This window comes from Hypanus sabinus, chromosome 1 (genome assembly GCF_030144855.1).
Source record: "Hypanus sabinus isolate sHypSab1 chromosome 1, sHypSab1.hap1, whole genome shotgun sequence".
NCBI lineage: Eukaryota > Metazoa > Chordata > Chondrichthyes > Myliobatiformes > Dasyatidae > Hypanus > Hypanus sabinus.
Window position 1 is genome coordinate 13,803,448 of NC_082706.1, and position 19,706 is coordinate 13,823,153.

At 42.6% G+C, this 19,706-nt stretch overlaps 1 protein-coding gene across 2 annotated transcripts in view; it reads left to right on the forward strand.

The window, feature by feature from the left end:
* Window positions 1-770: 770 nt before the first annotated feature.
* LOC132391514 (histone acetyltransferase KAT6A-like) overlaps window positions 771-19,706 on the forward strand; it is a 187,572-nt gene continuing 168,636 nt past the window's right edge. For both annotated transcript variants that reach the window (XM_059964802.1, XM_059964811.1), the window contains exons 1-2: window positions 771-922; window positions 2,188-3,142. In XM_059964802.1, the coding sequence (XP_059820785.1) occupies window positions 2,543-3,142 (600 nt within the window). In that variant the 5' untranslated portion in view covers window positions 771-922; window positions 2,188-2,542. The remainder of the gene's footprint in view (window positions 923-2,187; window positions 3,143-19,706) is intronic.

Genomic DNA, 19,706 nt, shown 5'->3' on the forward strand with positions numbered 1-19,706 from the left:
CTCAGCTTCCCTTCCATTCCCCAACCCCTCTCCCTCCATTCCTCTCACCCATCACCCTCTACTTCACCCCCTCCCCACTTCCTTCCCCTCTCCTCACACCCCTCCCTTACTCCTAACTCTCCTACTTCCCCATCTCCTCTGCTCCCCACCCACTCCCCTCCCTCAATCCTTTTCCCAACTGCAGCTTCACCTATCTTTCCACAACCACCCTTCCTTTCCTCCCACCCAATCCCACTCCCCTCTTCCTTCTCCCTTACCCCTCAATCCTCTTCCCATCCTCAGCTTCCACCTCCCCTGTCCCCTCCCTCCTTGCCACCCACCCAAACCCCTCTTCCTTATCCCCTTACCCTCTCCCATCTCTGTACCCTTTTCCCCTCCCCTTGCCCTCCATTTCTTCTACTCCCCCACCTTTCCTCTCCCCCTCCCCAAACCCCTCCCTCCTTTCCCCAACCACCTGTTCCTCTCTCCCCTCCCTCAACCTTCCCATCTGCAGCTTCTCTCCTCCACCAAAACCCTCCCTCCTTTACTCTCACCCATTCTCCCTTCCCTCTCTTTCCTACCCCTTCTCTTTACACCCTCCCCTACTCCTCTCCTCGCACTCTTCCCCCTAACCCCCTCCATCCTCAACTCCCCCACCCACTCCTCCCCTCCCCATTCCCCGCTCCTCGCCTCCCTCAATCCTTTTCCCCATCCTCACCTCCCCCTCCCCCTACACACCACCCTCACGCCATCTCATTCCCCCCCTCCTCAGTTTGTCTTTCCCCCTACTCTCCCCCCAGGTTCCCCTCCTCCCTGCCGTCCCTCCCCTCCCCTCTCTCCCTCTCTCTCTGCCGCCCCCTCGCTGCTGCCGCCGCCGCCGCCGCTGCCTGCTCTCTGGAAGATGGCGGCGGCGCTCGCCGTCTCTCCCTCTCCTGCGCTTCGGGTGAGTCTACTCCGCCCCGAGCTGGGGCTCCGCTGCACTGCTCCGGCTTCGCCCGGCAGCGGACACCGGCCTCCTGTCGATAGCAGCGAGGCTGGCCGGTTGGATGGCGAACGCGACCGCAGCGCCGCGACAGCACCGGAGCCCGGGCCGCTCGGGCCTGCGGCCTAGCGCAGGGCGAGCGTTTGCGGGGTGTCCCCGGGTCGACGTCGGGGCTGCTGTAGCCAGGCCGGGCTGCCGACGGCCACCGAGCCGTCCCCTCCGCTGGGAGAGTCGCCGATTGGCAGGCGGCCGCCGACCGTGGCCTAGGCCGCAGGCCTCGGTCTCTGAGTTGTGGCGTAGCGGAGAATGGGCGCTTGTTGTGGCAGTGGCGGCGGGGGAGGGGATGCTACGGTGAAAAGCAGCCTGTGTTTGGGGCGGCCGAGGCAGCCACCTGCGGCCCCCGACGCACCGGAACCTCGGTATTGGGCTGTAAACAAAAGGCGCCGGTCCCTGGCCAGAAGGGAAGCGACCGGGCTGACTGGCCGCTGGCCCTTATTTACAGCCCGGGCATTTAAATACACTGCTGCAGCTCTCCGGGCTGCTCTCTGTTCCACATCCTGCACCCCCTTCTGGCCCGGCACCTCTACTCCCCAGCCACACTCTCCTTCCACCTTTGCACACTCACCCTTACTGCCTCACTTTTCTTCTCCCCTTTTCCCACTAGCTCTTCATCTGTCCATCCTTCTACCCTCCCCTTGCTCACTGTACTACCTTATGCCCATATCTCTTCCCTGCCCCCTTGCTCCTAGCCTCCACCCTGTATCCCCTACCCTGCTCCTTGCACCAAATTGCGCTCCATCCTGGTCCCTGCTCCCTGTAATCAGGGGTTTTTAACCTTTTTTATGCCATGGACCTTTGCCATTAACTGAGGGGACCATGGACCTCAGGTTGGGAATCCCTACTGTAACCCCTCATTCCTCACCCTGCCTTCCCTCTTAAATAGCATTTATATCCTGCACTGCCACAGATGCACTCGCCTTCCACCCGAGTATGCCATCGTCCACCCCCAGCTGCCGCACTTGCACCTTCTACACCTCCTAGATACCTCCCCTGTGTTCTCTCTGTAACCCCCTCAGCCTCTTGCCAAAAGTCACTGCAATCTTTACCCCTTTCACTGCTCCCCGTCACAGTCTCCTTCCCCTCCTATCTACTCATTATTGCAAAGTACAGCATAACATTTACCTCTTCCTTTACTCAATGTGTAATTTCTGTGTTTCCTCCTCCAGGTGCGTAGTTCTGCCTAGTGTTCATCTTGCATTACATTCGGTGTAAATGCCTGTGTAGGCAATTGAATGGAGGCTTTCTGATGGTTTGGAGTTTTGGGACCTTTACAGAAGGTTGGGATCGTATAAATCGTATATTTCAATAAGGCTGTTTTGTGAAGAAGAGCATCTTTGTTCCCCTTGTATTCTCTTCGTGAGAAGTAGACCTGGTTGAGAGAGGGGAAATTGGCTTCGATTTGAAAAACGTCAATGCTATGGTGAACTGCTTTATTCCGAGAAATCTATTTTTGTTATGTGTGGAACTGATTCAGCACAGAGATAAGGGGTAACACTCTGTGGATACTGGGAGTTATCAGCCATGGTAAAACTGGCAAATCCGTTGTACACCGAGTGGATTTTGGAGGCAATCCAAAAAGTGAAAAAGCAGAAACAGAGACCCTCAGAGGAAAGGATTTGCCATGCTGTTGCCTCATCCCATGGATTAGACAGAAAAACTGTCCTGGAGCAACTGGAACTGAGTGTCAAAGATGGGACAATCTTAAAGGTTACAAATAAAGGACTTAATTCTTACAAGGATCCAGACAATCCAGGACGGATTGTACTCCCCAAGCCTCGGAATCAATCCAAGTCAGATGCTAAACACAATGTTGATTGGAATAAACTTCTCAAAAGGGCAATAGAAGGCTTGTCAGAGCCCAACGGATCATCACTGAAGAACATTGAACGGTACCTGAGGGCACAGAAGGATGTGATAGCAGTGTTTGGAGCGGGAGCCTCCTCAGCCCTCCACCAGCAGCTGAGGCTGTCCCTGAAGCGCGCCATAAGCCACGGCAGAATAATCAAGGACGGGCCCCTGTATCGGCTCTTGCGTGGCAAATCGGGCGGCGATAGCAAGCAGGGCCAAGATTCAATCTCCTGCCTCCCACCTGTTAGCCTCCTGACTCATGAAAAGGATAAGGTAGGTGGCTTTTGAATAAAGATAGACGGTTGTATCACACTTTGATGCTCAAGGAACGAAAGAGACGGTTGTATAAATTTTGTGATCCTGGGGAAGTAGGAAGTAGGCAGATGGTAGGTTTTGACCAGGTGTCTAATCGTGTACTTAATTCCTGTACTTCCGATATGACTAATGAGACTTGCTTTTTACTAGGTGGGATGGGAAGAGATGTAGCAGCATTTTCAAATACTTCCAAGTACTAAGAAGGTTCTCTGCAGTTGAGAGATATATCAAATCCGATAGCTATGATGGACGTGATCAGCAGTTAAATTTGTTGCTTAAGTGGTTTGTGACCGTGGGCAATTGATTTATCACTCAAGTAGGCTTTATAAATACTTTTATTGCAATAGGAGGGAAATTGATGCCAAAATTTGTAGATACCACTAACCTAAAGCTGTGGAACATTTGTAGTTCTTGTGCATTTTCCTGACTATGTATCTGAGGGTATTTATGTTTGATTTTAAAGGCATTTTTTTGGTCATGAATATGTTTCTACAAGATGCCTTTTAGATGACATCAGGGTGTTAATGCAATGCACAAATCAATGCAACATGTGTGGTACAACGCTTGGAGTTTGCTTGCATCTTAGATCACTGGCTGTTGTATTTGTTGGTTTTAGATAATACTGCTGCAGGTCACAAACAATTTGATTGAGATCTATTCTGTGTCGAAATGAATAACAACTGATATATTGCTTTACACATTTGGTCATGTTTATTGTGCTGAATTGTTCATTTAAATCTCAAAAAATTTCCAAGATGAGCCCATTCAGGGTTTAGTTCTGCGTTACCATGAGTTTGGACTTGCAGTGTAAATGGGATACTTTGTCTTAATCTGTTTGTGCGTTTTTTTTAAGAGTGGGTGGATCTTTTGTTAGTCTAAAAGTGACAATTTGTCATGTTAGAGTTGGTGCTTGTGAAGGTGTGAAATTAGGAAATCCACTAGACTTAATTTGTTAGCCTGATACGAAAGTTTGCAACATAAAGGTTAGCCTTCATTTACCCATTTAACTGTTGAGCTCGTAACAGTACAGTAATTAACTTCATGGTGTCCAGTGAGTTGAACGCAATTATTGCTCTTTCAGATATGTGAGGAATTTCCATTTATTAAAGGGCTTACATTTTCTCAGGATATCTTATGGCTTTTTAAATCCAGTGAATTACCTCTGCATGCAAACACGCAGGGCAGTTAATTTACAGGCAGCAAGTGTCACCATAAAAGTGATGACCTTATATCTGGGTTTGGTCATGATAGTTGGAATGGTAATTCTTTGCTAGAATGTACAAATTCCGTACTCTCATTAAGGTCTTTTCAATCCATTAGAACATAAACTGGGCATTACATCATCTAAGAGTTCCCAACTCTAATAGTGCAGTTCTCAGAATGTAATTGGACTGTCAGTCTATCGGTCTGAGAGGGGGCATGAACTTTGCAACCTCTTACCTTGGAGATGGGAAAGCTACCTGTGAGTCAGGCTGGCATAGTAGAGGAAAGAGGAGAAATTGCAGCTTCTGAATTGAATTCATCTGGGAAAAAAATTAGAAAATCACAAATAGTCATCAAAACGAGCAGGTAGATATGTGCTTTGTAATTTATACTACAGGGTGAGTACCCCTTATATGAACTTCCAATAGCTGAAAACCTCTGAAATGCAATATTCTTTTTGGAATGCTGACGTGATGTCACAAATAGAAAATTCAGCAAGGAGCAGGGAAGATTCCCAAGTGATGTGCACACCACAGACAGTTCTGAGAAGTGACCTCACATATGTAATGAGCAGAAGTTAATGAAAAACCATGGCATAAAGTGAAACATGAAGATCTTGGTTGTGATTTGAAAGAGTGGATTCGTCAGTGTCGCAGTGAACATGTGCTACTTAATGGTATGTCTAGCATGAAACAAGCAAAAATCTATCACAACAAACTAAAAATTGAAGTTAATTATGAATTTGCAGCAGGTTGGATGCAGAAATTTAAGAAAGTGCACGTCATTAATTTTTTGAAGATTTGTGATAAAGCATCTGCTGATCATGAAGCAACAGGGAAATACATTATTGCATTTGTTAAGGTCGTCACTGATGAAAATCTAACTTGCTGAACAGCTCTGTGTGTGAAGAACAAGTGTAAGTTGAAGACTGCTTACCAGTAGCACATTAACTCAGTGTCGGAAATAATGGCGATCCCAAGCTATCCCATTGTATATCCCAAAATCAGAAATCTGAAACATTCCCAGCACCAAGCATTTCGGATAAGGGGTACTCAACGTCCACAAGTTGAAAGTGAGCGGGAAACAGGGAATCTGTGGAGCAAATTTTTCCATACAGGGTGGTAGATATGTGGAATGGAGCATGTGATGTAGGCAGGTACAATGGCCATTTAAAAGACATTCAGACAGGTAGGTACAAATTTAGAGGACGTGGGCCAAAATTGGTGAACTTGGTTTACATAGATGAGTTGGGCAGAAGGGCCTGTTACCGTGCTGTATTATGCTCTAACTCTTACTGTTCCCAATTATGGATTGTACTTTGCCTTTGAGTTCAGCTGCAATGTTATATTTGGGACTTTAAGTCTGGCCTGAATTTTTATACCAGAATCATGTTTAATATCACCAGCATATGTCCTGAGTGCAATGCAAAACACAATATTAAAATTACAAATTACAGTGAATATGCGTGTGTGTATATATATATATATATATATATATATATATATATATATATATATAAAATAATAAAATAGTTAAATAAGTAGTGCAAAAATAGAAATAAAAAAGCAGTTCATTGGTTCATTGTTCGTTCAGAAATCAGATGGCAGAGGGGAACAAGCTGTTCTTGAATCATTGGGTGTGTGCCTTGAGGCTTCTGTACCTCCTTCCTGATGGTAGCAATGAGAACAAGTTACGATGTGGGTGATGGGGATCCTTAATGATGGATGCTGTCTTTTTGAGGCAGTTAGAATGCTCTCCAATCTGTAGAAATTTTCAAGAAATCTCCTCAAACTCTGAATGAAATATAGCTGCTGTTGTACATTCTTTGTAGCTGCATCGACACGTTGGGGACAGGATAGAGATATTAGACTCTGGTTTTGAATGTTCCCTCGGTCCTTGCAGTATTGTCACCAAGATCTGTAGATAAAGTTGAGTTAAAAACCAACTACAGCTGTGTCATTTTGCAGTATGACTACATTGTAGTTGTCTTCTGTTCTTGACAGTATGCTAGAAAGGTTCACTTTTGTGATAGTTTACTTTGAAGGATAAAGTATAAGGATGATACATCATTTTTGTTCTTACTTTTATGCTTGAAATCGGGAAGAATTTTCTCTGTTGGTTGCAATGATGACAGGTGGCACTTAATAATTTGGTTTTGGAATGCTGGTGTGGCTATACACATTTATTATTCCTAGCCTGGTGCTCTGTTGTAATGGTTTTGAGCATAGTGGTATTTGAGAATGTAGGGAGAACTTGGGATGAGGACCCAGTGGTGACAATGTTTGGTTGAGGATGGACAGGTGATGGAGATGATGTTTCTGGTATTTAGCTTTCAGTATTAGTTACTGCCCCATTACGCCACTGGCGTTTAGGGCATCAATGAAGGTCCTCCATCTCTCATGTAGTTCAGAGCTTCCTTCATCTTGTCAGTAGCTTCTTCTCGGTTTTCTCCACTGTCGGTCCTGGATGGAGATTCAGGAACACCATCACACTCAGATGTAGAAGGATTCTTCATTGCTGTTTCTGTAGCAGTTTTATTTTGTTTTGTAGTCAGGGTTGTTAGCCCTGAGCAGAATACCAGAACCTGGAGAACCAGTGGACCACTCTTAGTCAGGCCTCTACTCTTTGACCTGTTTGGCATGGGTGACCCTACCAAGAGCCAAAGCAGAATGCCCTGAATCCAGCCAGCATAGCTCTCTGGGTCATTGAGGCATGCAAGCCTCCAAACCCTACAATAAGATTGTTCTCAATAAGGAAGTCACGAAAATGTCATGAAGATAGGCACGTAAGCTTGCTCTCCCAGATCAGTAGTGTTAAAATAATGTATAATTTGAATTCCGGCTCTCACAAGTTTAGGATCTGGATGGACTGAAGTTTCTTTTGGCAAGGGGCTTGTAATTGATACCACTGTCCAGTCAACACTGTGCCTCACTCACCCTTAAGGTATGTGAATTGTTTGTGCCCATGAATGGACCATACAACAAAAATTATGTCCAAGTTCTATCAAACCTATTGGCTTCAGTCACAGAACACGTTGTGGTGACTGATTTCGAATATTGTGAAACGCAATCCAATTATAAATTGTTAGCATTTTATAACTGGCATTGAAGAGGGTTCAGGAGAATGATTTTAGGAAAGAAAGAGTTAATGTATGAGAAGAGTTTGGTGACTCTGGGCCTGTACTCACTGGAGTTTAGAAGAATGTTGGGGAGGGGATGACCCCATTGAAGCCTATCAGATATTGAAAGGCGTTGATAGAGTGGACATCAAAAGGATGTTTCCTATAGTGGGAACGTCTAGGACCAGAGGGCATAACCTCAGAATAGAAGGATGTCTCATTAGCACAGGGATGAGGAGGAAGTTATTTAGCCAGAAGGTGGTGAACCTGTGGGATTCATTGTGGAAGTCAAGTCATTGGGTACATTTAAAGTGGCAGTTGTTAGGTTCTTGATTAATAAGGGTGTCACAAGGAGAAGGAGAATGGGGTTGAGAGGGATAGTAAATGAGTCATGATGGAGCAGACTTGATGGGCTCAATGGCTTATTTCTGTTCCTATGTATTGTGGTAACCTGTTACCAACTTGTTGTGGGTTCCATAGGATAAAGAAGAATGGGAAATGATTTGGTGGCAGAAGGGTTTGGTTGCAGATGACAATTGCAGGAAAAGGAGAAATTGAATATGTTTAAAATCTCCTCAGTTTGGTGTTTAAAAATATGTGGGTGTTCTTGATTTCAAAAATTTGGAAATAATAGAGGGAACAAGAAGGGCAGTTAAATAATTTCTGTACAATTGGTATTGAGTCTTTATAAACATAGAAGTTGTTGAGGAAGAGAATTTGAATTAAGTAAAAATGTAATGTTTTGAATCTTAAGCAGTGGACTGGATATGAGGATTGTACTTGAATTTGGTATTTCATTATAAAAAAACTTGATGGTTGAAGGACAGTGAAGAATGGAGCCATCGAACCTGGATTGTAACTGTGACTATGTTTATGAAGGAGGTGAAGAAGACATCCAAACAGATATTTTCATTGTATTTAAGATGTGGTTGAGAGGCATTGACAACAATCCGAGAGAAATTGGAGGTGGAATGGCCTGTTGCAATTCGATTTCAAAGGTGGAGCAATTTGACAGGAAGTTCGGCAATCAAATGCACAGCTTTTTTTATGATGTTTAGAAGTGCCAGATTCTTGTTAAAGGTGTTTGCGAAGTGTACATGTTTCTCACCAAAACAAACCAGGTTGCAGAAATGAACCGGAAAGGTCAGCTTCCTCTTTAGGAGAGCGAGTAATTGGACCATTAGGGGTGGAAGAGGAATTGCAAAGGTTCACAGCGGTCACGAGAGATTGATGTCTGAGAGTTAACGCTGAAGCAGCAGGGAGACAACATCTGATGCTTCTGTCAAGTGGAGTGAGTAGAAGTGCTCTAATAGAAGATTTACAGAAGTTGCCTTGGACAGCACAATGTGACCAAGTGACTGGATGTGTTTGGCAGTAATCTTCCAGCAGAGTCTGTCTAATTGCAACCTGTAGGCGAAGGCAGTGAGAGCTGTGGGAGAAATTGTGAAGGAAATAGCTGAAACATGTGAATGAGGGTGGGAGCAGCTCGATGATATTGTGACACTTTGCACCATTCTTCACCCCCCCCCCCCCAAGCACTGCAGTGTCCGAAAACATCTGCTCCATATGAAATAAAATGTGAGACAGTTCACTTGTGTGGGGACATTTGGTTTATTTTAACATTGCTGAAAGCTTACGGAAAGAAAATTAAATAATCCAACAAAATATTGAAGTCTCAGCTTAGCTTTTATTGTTTAGAAGCTTGAGTATGGTGGATAGAGGTTGTGCAGTAGTTATTAATGATAGTGCACCAAAGGCTGACACCTATTTCACCCTAATTGTTCAAGATTCAAGGTTGTTTATTGTCACTTCTCAGTACAGAAGGATAAGAGAACAAAATGACCGTGCCTCTAGATCTGATGCAGCATAAATAACATAATCAAAATAAACATGATTTTATTTTTTATTTTTGTTGCGATACAGTGCAGAATAGGCCTGTGTTATGGATGGTCATGACATACTATGGAGTTAATTTGCTCAGCTGTTCTCATGTGGACAGGTATGAGATCCTGTGTGGTGTGGTTTCCGATAGAACATTGTTGTCCTTTAAGCTTGCTATAAAGTAGTTTTTATGCTGGAAAGTATTTACGAAAATGTATCATGTGACTTAATGTTATTTCCTTTGAGATGGTATTAATTCTCAACATTTGTCCCCCTATCGCCGGCACCAATTAGCTGTCTCTCTACAGGAGTTTGGAGGCATGCTTAATTGCCAGGCAATTATTCTTTTCCTTCACTGAGGCCAGTGATCTAGTGACATTAATAAAACAGGTGCTGCTATGTTTCATGTGAAAGGAGAATTTGCTTCTATTAAATTGAATCTGCTGCTACTTTTTGCTTTGAACGTGGCCTTTATTGTAAGGCTGTCCTTAGTGTCTGAGTGGGTGATTAATGGACGTGCAAAGAAACTGAGGCAGGGCGCATGATGTGCATTTTGAAGGAAAACCATAAACTTACATGAAGTTTGAATCTGGAAGGTGAAAATGTGCACCTTATCAAAAGCACCAAAATGTGTATTCCACCCTAGTTCCCTTGAGAAGCTACTGGTGAGATGCTTACTTAATCTGTTTGCGTCAGTGTGTCCCCTCTGCTCCTTGCACCTATCATTGGTGGGGGAATTATGGTTAGGTTAGATGTGGTTGAGAAAGGCTTGGTCTTTTGAAGTACATCTTGTGGAAGTTATATATATTTGTAATCACCATGCACCAGCAGTGTGTGGAACTACCTTCCCCACATTTTCCCAATTGTTGTCCCTTTCAGGCAGCATTTTTGCTGTTTTTGTAGCATTTGACCTTTTTACGAGACCAGATTGCTGGCGCGATGCTCAACTCAGCACGGATAGAAAGCGTGCAAGGAGTCGGTTGGATTCAGACTCGGGATCACAGTCCAGTGCTGATGCAGTTGTCCTCTGCCGTTCATGACTTTGTGTGGCAGGACTGCCCTGCTTAGAATTGATACATCGGTTGTGGATTCATTTAGCTCTTTGTAACAAGCTGATTTTGCTGTTTACCATGTGTTTTGACTTCACCAAATCATCTCGTTTTTGAATATGTCCAGTAATTGCCACACTCCTTCTTGAACATTGGTCTCCTAGCTTGGTCATATTGGTGATGTGAAGTTACAGAATATATTTATCTCTGGTATGTTTGTTGGCCTTTGTCACAAAAGGAATAGAATAGTACAATTGTACAGGGAGTTGCTAAGGCTTGCATGGGCACAGGTTCATTAGGATAATCCCTTGGATGCAGGAATTGCCTTGTGAAGAATAGGTTGAGCAGGTTGATAATTGAAGAAATGAAAATTGATCTCACTGAAGCTTATGCTTGGGTGGCAGGGTGGATATACTAAAAGGAGGTGTTAGGCACTCGTTCCTTCCGCAAGCTTGCAGGTCACTCTTAGGAAAGGTGTCGCATATGCTTAGAACCCCTGACTAGGGTCACTTGAAACCATGGGAGCAGCTGGTGCATATCACAAGACCTGGCTATGTGACTACTGATGCCAGGCAATCTCAGAGGAAGAGTATTGATAATGCCGGGGGTCACCTGTCTTGTAAAGACACTGCCCAGAAGAAAGCAATGGCAAACCACATCTGTAGAAAAATTTGCCAAGAACAATTATGGTGATGGGACCATAATCACCCATGTCATACGACATGGCACATAACAAATGAACAGAGCTTATAAATTTCAAGGGAGAGGATTCAGGTTAGCCTCTGAGAGGATATTTCTTGTGGGGTCAACAGTAGTGACATAGTGAAGGAGGATCATATTGAAACCTCAAAAACGAGGAAATCTGCAGATGCTGGAAATTCAAGCAACGCATAGAAAATGCTGGTGGAACGCAGCAGGCTAGGCAGCATCTATAGGAAGAAGCGCTGTCAACGTTCTGGGCCGAGACCCTTTGTCAGGACTAACTGAAAGAAAAGATAGTAAGAGATTTGAAAGTAGGAGGGGGAGGGGGAAATTCGAAATGATAGGAGAAGATGGGAAAGGGAGGGGTGAAGCTAAGAGCTAGAAAGGTGATTGGCAAAAAGGATACAGAGCTGGAAAAGGGAAAGGATCATGAGACGGGAGACCTAGGGAGAAAGAGAGGGGGAAGGAGCACCAGAGGGAGATGGAGAATAGGCATAGAGTGATGGGCAGAGAGAGAAAAAATTGGAGGGGGGAATAAATAAATCAGGGATGGGGAAAGAAGGGGACGAAGGGCATTAACAGAAGTTAGAGAAAACAATATTCATACCATCAGGTTGGAGGCTACCCAGACGGAATATAAGGAGTTGTTCCTCCAACCTGAATGTGGCTTCATCTTGACAGCAGAGGAGGCCATGGATAGACATATCAGAATGGGAATGGGACGTGGAATTAACATGTGTGGCCACTAGAAGATCCTGCTTTCTCTGGCGGACAGAGTGTAGGTGTTCAGCGAAAAGGTCTCCTAGTCTGCGTCGGGTCTCACCGATATATACAAGGCCACACCAGGAGCACCGGACTCACAGCCACACCAGCTGACTCACAGGTGAAGTGAAGGACTGTCTGGGGCCCTGAGTGGTGGTGAGGGAGGAAGTGTAAGGGTAGGTGTAGCACTTGTTCCACTTACGAGGATAAGTGTCAGGAGGGAGATCGGTGGGAAGGGATGTTGGGGGGGACAAATGGACAAGGTGGGGGTTTAAGGTGAGAGGAAGGAATTTTTAAAAGATCTGAGGTGAAAAAGTTTTTCTACATAGAGTAGCTGCATTGCACTTTCTCTGCACCTTTGCACTCTATTCTGCTTTGTTACTGTTTTACCTTATGCTAGCTCAATACACTGTGTAATGATTTGATCTGTATGTACAGTAAGCAAGACAAGGTTTTCACTGTAACTTGGTAGATGTGACAATAATGAACCATTACAAATACCAGTATCAGTACTTCTCACTGTCTCAGTAAAGCAGCCGGGGTAATCAAAGACTCCATTCACCTAGACATTCTCTCTTCTCCCCTCTTCCATTGGGCAGAAGATACAAAAGCCAGAAAGCACGTGCCACTGGGCTCGAGGACAGCTTCTATTCTGTCGTTATCAGTTCCTTGAATGGACGTCTTGTATGATAAGATGGACTCCTGACCTCATCCTGCCTCGTTATGACCTTGCACTTTAATGTTTACCTACAGTGCACTTTCTGTTCATGACAAATTTTACACTGTATCTTGCATGTGACAATAATAAACTAATACTGATACTGATATCTGGAATCCCTGTTGGAGGTGGTGGTTGAATCAGGGACAGTCACTACACCTGGGAGATATTTAAACAGGCATTTATGTAGACAAGGTATAGAGGACATGAACATAATGTGAGCATATGGGATTAATATAGATGGGCAGAGTGGTTGGCATGGAGGTGATAAACAGTAAGGCCCATTTCAGTGACACCACGTCCTTCAGGCTTGCCCAGCTTTGTATATTGATGTATTATTCTTGGTGATGGACAATAACTTCAACATCTTATGTGCCTACTGCCCTCAGCCTATGTTGAATATAGAGGAGTACTAATTCATCAAGTGAGAGATGGAGTGAGATAAAAATCAGCCAAACAATTTTTCTTGAGTATGTTGTCACATACTCTTGCTGAGGAACAATCGTAATTTGTGTTATGGATATTTATTACAGAGAGAAATGAAAGTTGAAATGGCAGGCTACTCCATTTTATCTAAGGACCACCCTGTGTTGTTCTAGCCAAGTATTTAAAAAAAACAGTTTTCATCCAGGTGAGTATAAGTGACAAAGAAGTGGAGGCAAATGAAGGAAAATGATTTGTTTAATTTTATTCAAAATAACTCATCTCAGACAGGTAACAAACTTTGATCATTGCCTTGGTTTGCAAGTCTGTAGGGCTTGCACAGAATGGAAAGGACAAATCATGCTGTGCACTGTAGTCTGATTTTGAATTTGATAATAGTTGCAGTCGTATATTACTTTGCATCCTGTGTTGCCTTGTGCTCATTTCTAGTCAGATTTTTCTAGAAATGTTGTTCAATTGCGGAATGTGCTTGTGGTATAAGCCATTACCTTGCAGCAGAGTGTGAGAAAGTGACCCACACTGGCTTATTATTGCAGCAATGCTACAAGCCAATAGCATGGAGTTGAATCAACTTAGTTCCCACATTGGAGAATAGAAGTAAATTTTTCTGTTTGGATTGATTGTTCTTGCCTGATGTTGAAACACTTGTTCTTTCACCTTGTGTTGATTCAGGACAGTAGATGGATCCGTCTCCCTTCACTCTTCACCGTTGATCTGTTCTGAGTAGACTGTTCCAGGTGAACTGCCAATCATAAAATCAGCTTATTTTTAGGGGATGAGAAAATGGACAACTTACATCTTGAATAGAAGAATACACTCAGTGGCTACCTGTATGTACACTTCATTAATGCAAATATCTAATTGCCCAATTACATGATAGCAACTCAGTGCATAAAAGCATGCAGATGTGGTCAAGATGTTCAGTTATAGTACCAAACAAGCATCAGAATGGGAAACAAATGATATCTAAGTGACATTGACTGTTGAATGATTGTTGGTGCCAGATGGGGTGGTTTAAATTTCTCAGAAACTGCTGATCTGTAGTTTTCACGCACAACAGTCTCTAGGGTTTACAGAGAATGGTGTGGAAAAAACAAACATCCAGTGAGTGGCAGTTCTGTGGGTGAAACACCTCGTTACTGATAGGGGTCAGAAGAGAATGGCCAGACTGGTTCAAGCTGACGGGAAGGTGACAGTGACTTAAAGTAACCACGTTACCACAGTGGTGTGCAGAAGGGCACCTTTGAATGCACAACACACCAAACCTTGAAGTGATTGGGCTATAATGACAGAGGACCGTGAACATACGCTCAATGGCCACTTTATTAGATACATGAGGAATTAATAAAGTGGCCACTGAGTGTCAATGACACAGATGACTGAGTATTTTTGTCTTTGGAAGAAGAAAATAAAGTAGAAGTGAATGAGAGAAAGTGATGGATGTAGCAATAACAAATATAATATGTTTTAACAATTCTTTTGTATATGCAACAGAAATTCAGATAACCTGTTTCGGCCTCTTATCCTAAAAACTGAAAGAATCCATACAGATATCTTGTAATTGTTGTGAGGGGGTAATTAATTTAACCTTGTTATTATGCAATCTTCATATTTTGTGTACATTTCCTTTGTGATAAGCCAATCATCAGAGTTCAGGATTATCTTGCCAGTTTAGTGAGAAGTGCATGAAGATGTATTGTCTTGCACGTATTTGCACAAAAAATACTGTATGTACCTGATTTTTTTGTGTGGTACTAAATTAGATCCTATTTTATTTCAAACTTGGATTTGAATAGAGGTGTCCCTCTAAGCTATATATTAATAGCATGAGAAGTTGGTTGCTACTAGTGTAATCCTAAATATAGCAATTTAAGAATTAAGCCAAACTGATGCAAAGGAAGGATAAAGGGAGTAACACATGAGAACACCACCACCTTCAAATTCCATGCTAAGGGAAAAAAACATTCTGATTTGGAAGTATATCAGCATTCTTTCCTTACTGTTGTGCCAAATCCTGGTATGCTAACTCCATACTATAACATAGACTAGTAGGACACAGTATGAGTCCTTCAGCCTACAATATTGAACCAACCTTAAAAAATTAAAAAAATTGCAGTCGGATGAATATATATATATATAAAACTATTTAATTTAGTTTCATATGTTATATAAAAGTTAAATAAAGTGAGGGCAAAAAAAGTAGTGAGTAGTGTCTGTGCATTCAATGTTCATTCAGAAATCTGATAGCAGAGGAGAAGAAGCTCTTCCTGGATTATTGAGTGTGGGCCTTAAGGCTCCTGAATCTCCTTCTTGATGGTAGCAATGAGAAGAGGGAATGTCGTGGGTGATGAGGTCTTTAACAATGGACACCGCTTTTCTGAGGTATTGCCCCTTGAAGATGTCCTGGATGCTGGGGAGGCTAGTGCCCATGATGGTGCTGACTGAGTTTATAACTTTCTGTCGCCTAATTCGATCTTGTGCAGTAACAGTCTCCCACCCCCTCCCCGAACACTCAGATGGTAATGCGATCAGTTGGAATTCTCTCCACAGTACATCTGTTGAAATTTGCAAGTGGCTTTGGTGACAAACCAAATTTCCTCAAACTTCTAATGAAATATCACTGTTGTGCCTTCTTTTTATCTGCATCAATATCTTGGGCCCAGGATAGATTCTCAGAGATGTTGACATCTAGGAACTTGAAATTGCTTGTACTTTCCATTTCTGATCCCTCTATGAGGGCTGGTGTGTGTTGCCTCGCATTACCTTTTCTGAATCCACAATCAGTTCTTTGGTCTTGCTGCCTCTTAAGTGTCCCCATTGTATCAGTCTCTGCCACCACCCCCACCAGTATTTTCCAGGTACCCATCACTCTCTGTTTTTAAAAAACACCTAGGCCTGAGGTGAAAATTCTTTAATGAGATACAGTTTTCTTGAACAGATGTTCTCAGGTGTTGGTCATTGCTGTCTTGGGAATTGTAAGAACCTTCACAACATGGGCTGCAGCAGGTATGGAAGATAACTCAGTCATCATCATTATGTAACACGAGTGAATCTGCAGATGCTGTGCCGTGTCAATGATTCGAATGATCAGGGTCTATGATGGCGATTATTCTTGGCAAATTTTTCTACAGAAGTGGTTTCTTTTGGGAGACAAAATGATCTGTATAGATGGCATGCAAAACAAAGCTTTTTTCTGTATTTTGGTATATTCATTCATTATGTACTGTGTCGAATGTCATTGGCAATCATGGTCTTGACTATGATTATTCTTGGCAAATTTTTCTGCAGAAGTGGTTTGCCATTGTCTCCTTCTGGGCATTGTCTTCACAAGGCAGGTACATTATCCCAACCATTATCAATGCTCCTCAGAGATTGTCTGCCTGGTGTCAGTGGTCATAACCAGAACTTGAGATATGCACCAGCTGCTCATACGACCATCCACCACCTGCTTCCATGGCTTCACGTGACCCTGATCAGGATAGGGGAGGTGTTGCTAAGCAGGTGCTATACCTTGCCCAAGGGTAACCTGCAGGCTAGCGGAGAGAAGGAATGCCTTATACCTCCTTTGGTAGAGACGTATGTATCTGCACCCTGCCACAGTAATAACCTCAAAGGCAATTAGGAATGGGTGCTAAATTCTGGCACTACCAGCAACAACTTCATATAAGAAAATAAAGTTCTGTATTTTTTTCTGTGATTTGTGTTTGCTCCTCATTAGTGTGTATTGTCCTAATATATTATGTAACTGAGGTAATATTTAGCATGGTTGAAAAACCTCAGGAACAAGGCACACTGAATAATGTTAGGTGGAAAAACCTGAATCTGATGCAAAACTGATATCTTGATAGATTCACTAGTTTTCCTGGTTTAGATAGAGACAGTCCTTCATGTCTTGGTATTTAGGATACCAAGACAGTTTGTTTGTGGGTGTTATTGTTTGTGCAATTTTGCTTGGATATTTTGAATTTGTGGTGTAGTATCCGGCTGCATTTTTAATAATAGCTGAGTATAAAATGAAATTATGTGGACATGTTCTCTCTACAGTTTACATCAGCTGAGAACCTATGGTTGTTTTGTGTCCAGCCGTTAAGTGCTGTGTTTACAAAGTCAAGAGCTTCGAAGCCACCTGAGTATAACTTTTCAGATTTCCCAACTTAATGAGATAAGATCTCGTGGGTTATCCACAACCTACTTCCATTCAACGTCATGGATGTCTGTGATCTTTTTTTGTTCAAAATTCCTACTTGTGAGGTAAACTTACACTGTACTTTTGGGAATAAAACTTGCAAAAACCCAAACAGCCTGCAAGAAACTCTCTGAATTACTGACAGTGTTTGCTCTGAATATTGTGTTTGATTCAACTACTTAATTAAGACTGAAGTTACTTTTTCCGGTTTCTTGTAAGACTTGAAAGGACATTGTTATGTGATAGATTCATAATAGCTGTAATGTTTCCTTAGCAGGAATACAGACTCACTTTGATCATTGTAGCTTTTAACTTGCTGTTGCATTGCTCAAGGAATCAAAGTAATGTCCACCTGTTTGAGATGACTTCTTTCAGAGGTTTCCTTCTCTCGTTCCGCCTGTGGAGGAGGTGGAAGCTTAGCAAGTTGCAGCCACTACAGGAAATAAAATGTTTCAGCAAAGGTCGAAGCAGTTTCAAAATTCATGGTACAAGCTATTGCTTTGCACTCCAGCTCAGATCAATTTCTGTCATTAGTGGCTTTGTCTCTCTTTATTAAGATATGGACACCCACTCACCAATTCAATCACAGTACATTTGCAGCATTAATTAACTCATTACAGTTTAAACTCGTTAATTTCTGATCCTAGCTTTGATAGAAACATTTTGCATAACGTGCCAACAAAATCTCCCACTTCTGTGCTGTTATATTTTCTTAATATTTTAACATTTTTCTGTCTTGTAAAGTGATGACCAAATATTCAGTGAGTAGACCAGAAATGGTCTCACTGGTTTGAATCGTAGAACATTCAAACAATCCAGTTTTGTGTGAAAGCAACATCTTTGAGTCACCATTTGCTTTTGCTAATCACCTTAGATCTGGTTTCTGCTCCTCTAGCCATGGGAAACGTTGCCTTCTTGTTTACTTTATTACTTCTATTTATAATATTGAGTAATTACTGCAGGAAAGAAGTGGTCTGGACCGTTTAGTGGTGACTCAAATGGGTTGTAAATGTGAAATGTGCTGATGGTCTCATTGAGGTCATAAACATAGAGTTCATAGTTGAAAATCAGGTGGGTTGCAAAGTAAAAACGCTGGAAGAACTCAGCAGGTCAAACAGCATCCATGGAGAGGAAAAAAAAACAGTTAGCATTTCAGACCGAGACTCTTGGGTACCTTCTTGCACCAAATATTTGCAGTAGCTAGCAAAAACTTGAGGCAGTTCATAATTACTGTCTTGTGTTTTTATCCTTGATAAATTTATTATTATCAAAGTATGTAGATGTGATGATATACTATCTTGAGATTCATTTTTTTGCAGGCATTTACAGGAAAAAAAGAAATAAAATAAAATGTTCTATAAAGACTATATACAGTATAAACAAACACTGACAAACAACTAACGTCGAAAAGAAGACAGACCGTGCAAATGAAAGTAATACTGAGAACATGAGATGTAAAGAGTCCTTGAAAATGAGTTTGTAGGTCATCAAATCAGTTCAGAGTAGCGGTGAATGAGGTTGGGGACAGTCATGGAAATGCAGGTCCTGAGTCTCGGTGACAGCACATGGGAAAACAAGACCAAATGGGGTGAACTTGAATGTGGGAGATATGTCCAATCCAAGTATCTTTGGCTCAGAGTGTGAATAGAGATACTCAAATATATAACGTTCAGGTACTTGCTAATTTGTTCTACATCTTGGTCATATTGCATAGAAATATATAAGATCAGATTAGGGTGAGTGTAACTGATTGTGTTGTTAAAGTGAATTCAGTGAGGTGAGAAATGAGAAGCTGTAGAAATCTACCAACTTGAAAAGTGTAGTCAACTAGTCCACACAAGATATAGTTAAACACTGTCAGAAAGATATCTAGAGTTCTGACCATTCATTTGACCAAAGATGGGAGGTGCAATGTGAGTAGGAGGCAGAGGATAGGGGAGTAAAGTTGTCATAGAGCCAGAGAAGAGTACAGCATTGAAACAGGCCTTTTGGCCCATCTAGTCCACGCTGAAACCATTTAATCTGCCTACTCCCATCAACCCGCAGCAGGACCGTAGCCCTCCATACCCCTACCATCCAAGCTTCTTTTCAACATTGAAATTGAGCTTGCATGCTCCAGTTGTGCTGACAGCTCGTTCCTTAATATTGTGACTCCCTGAGTGAAGAAATTTCCCTTAAACTTTTCACCTTTCTCCCTTAACCCATGGCCTCTGGTTGTAGTCCCATCCAACCTCAGTGGAGAAAGCCTGTTTGCATTTACCCCATCCGTACCCTACATAGTTTTGTAGACCTGTGTCAAATGTTGCAGGAGATTAAAACATTGCAGGAAATTAAATGTGATAGAAAATACTATATACCCTCTCTCTTGCCCTTTCTTCTGTACTCTTGCCATCTTTTTCTCCCCGATTTCTTCACCCCCCCCCCCCAACTACCTGATTTCCTGGTTTCCTCCTGCTGCC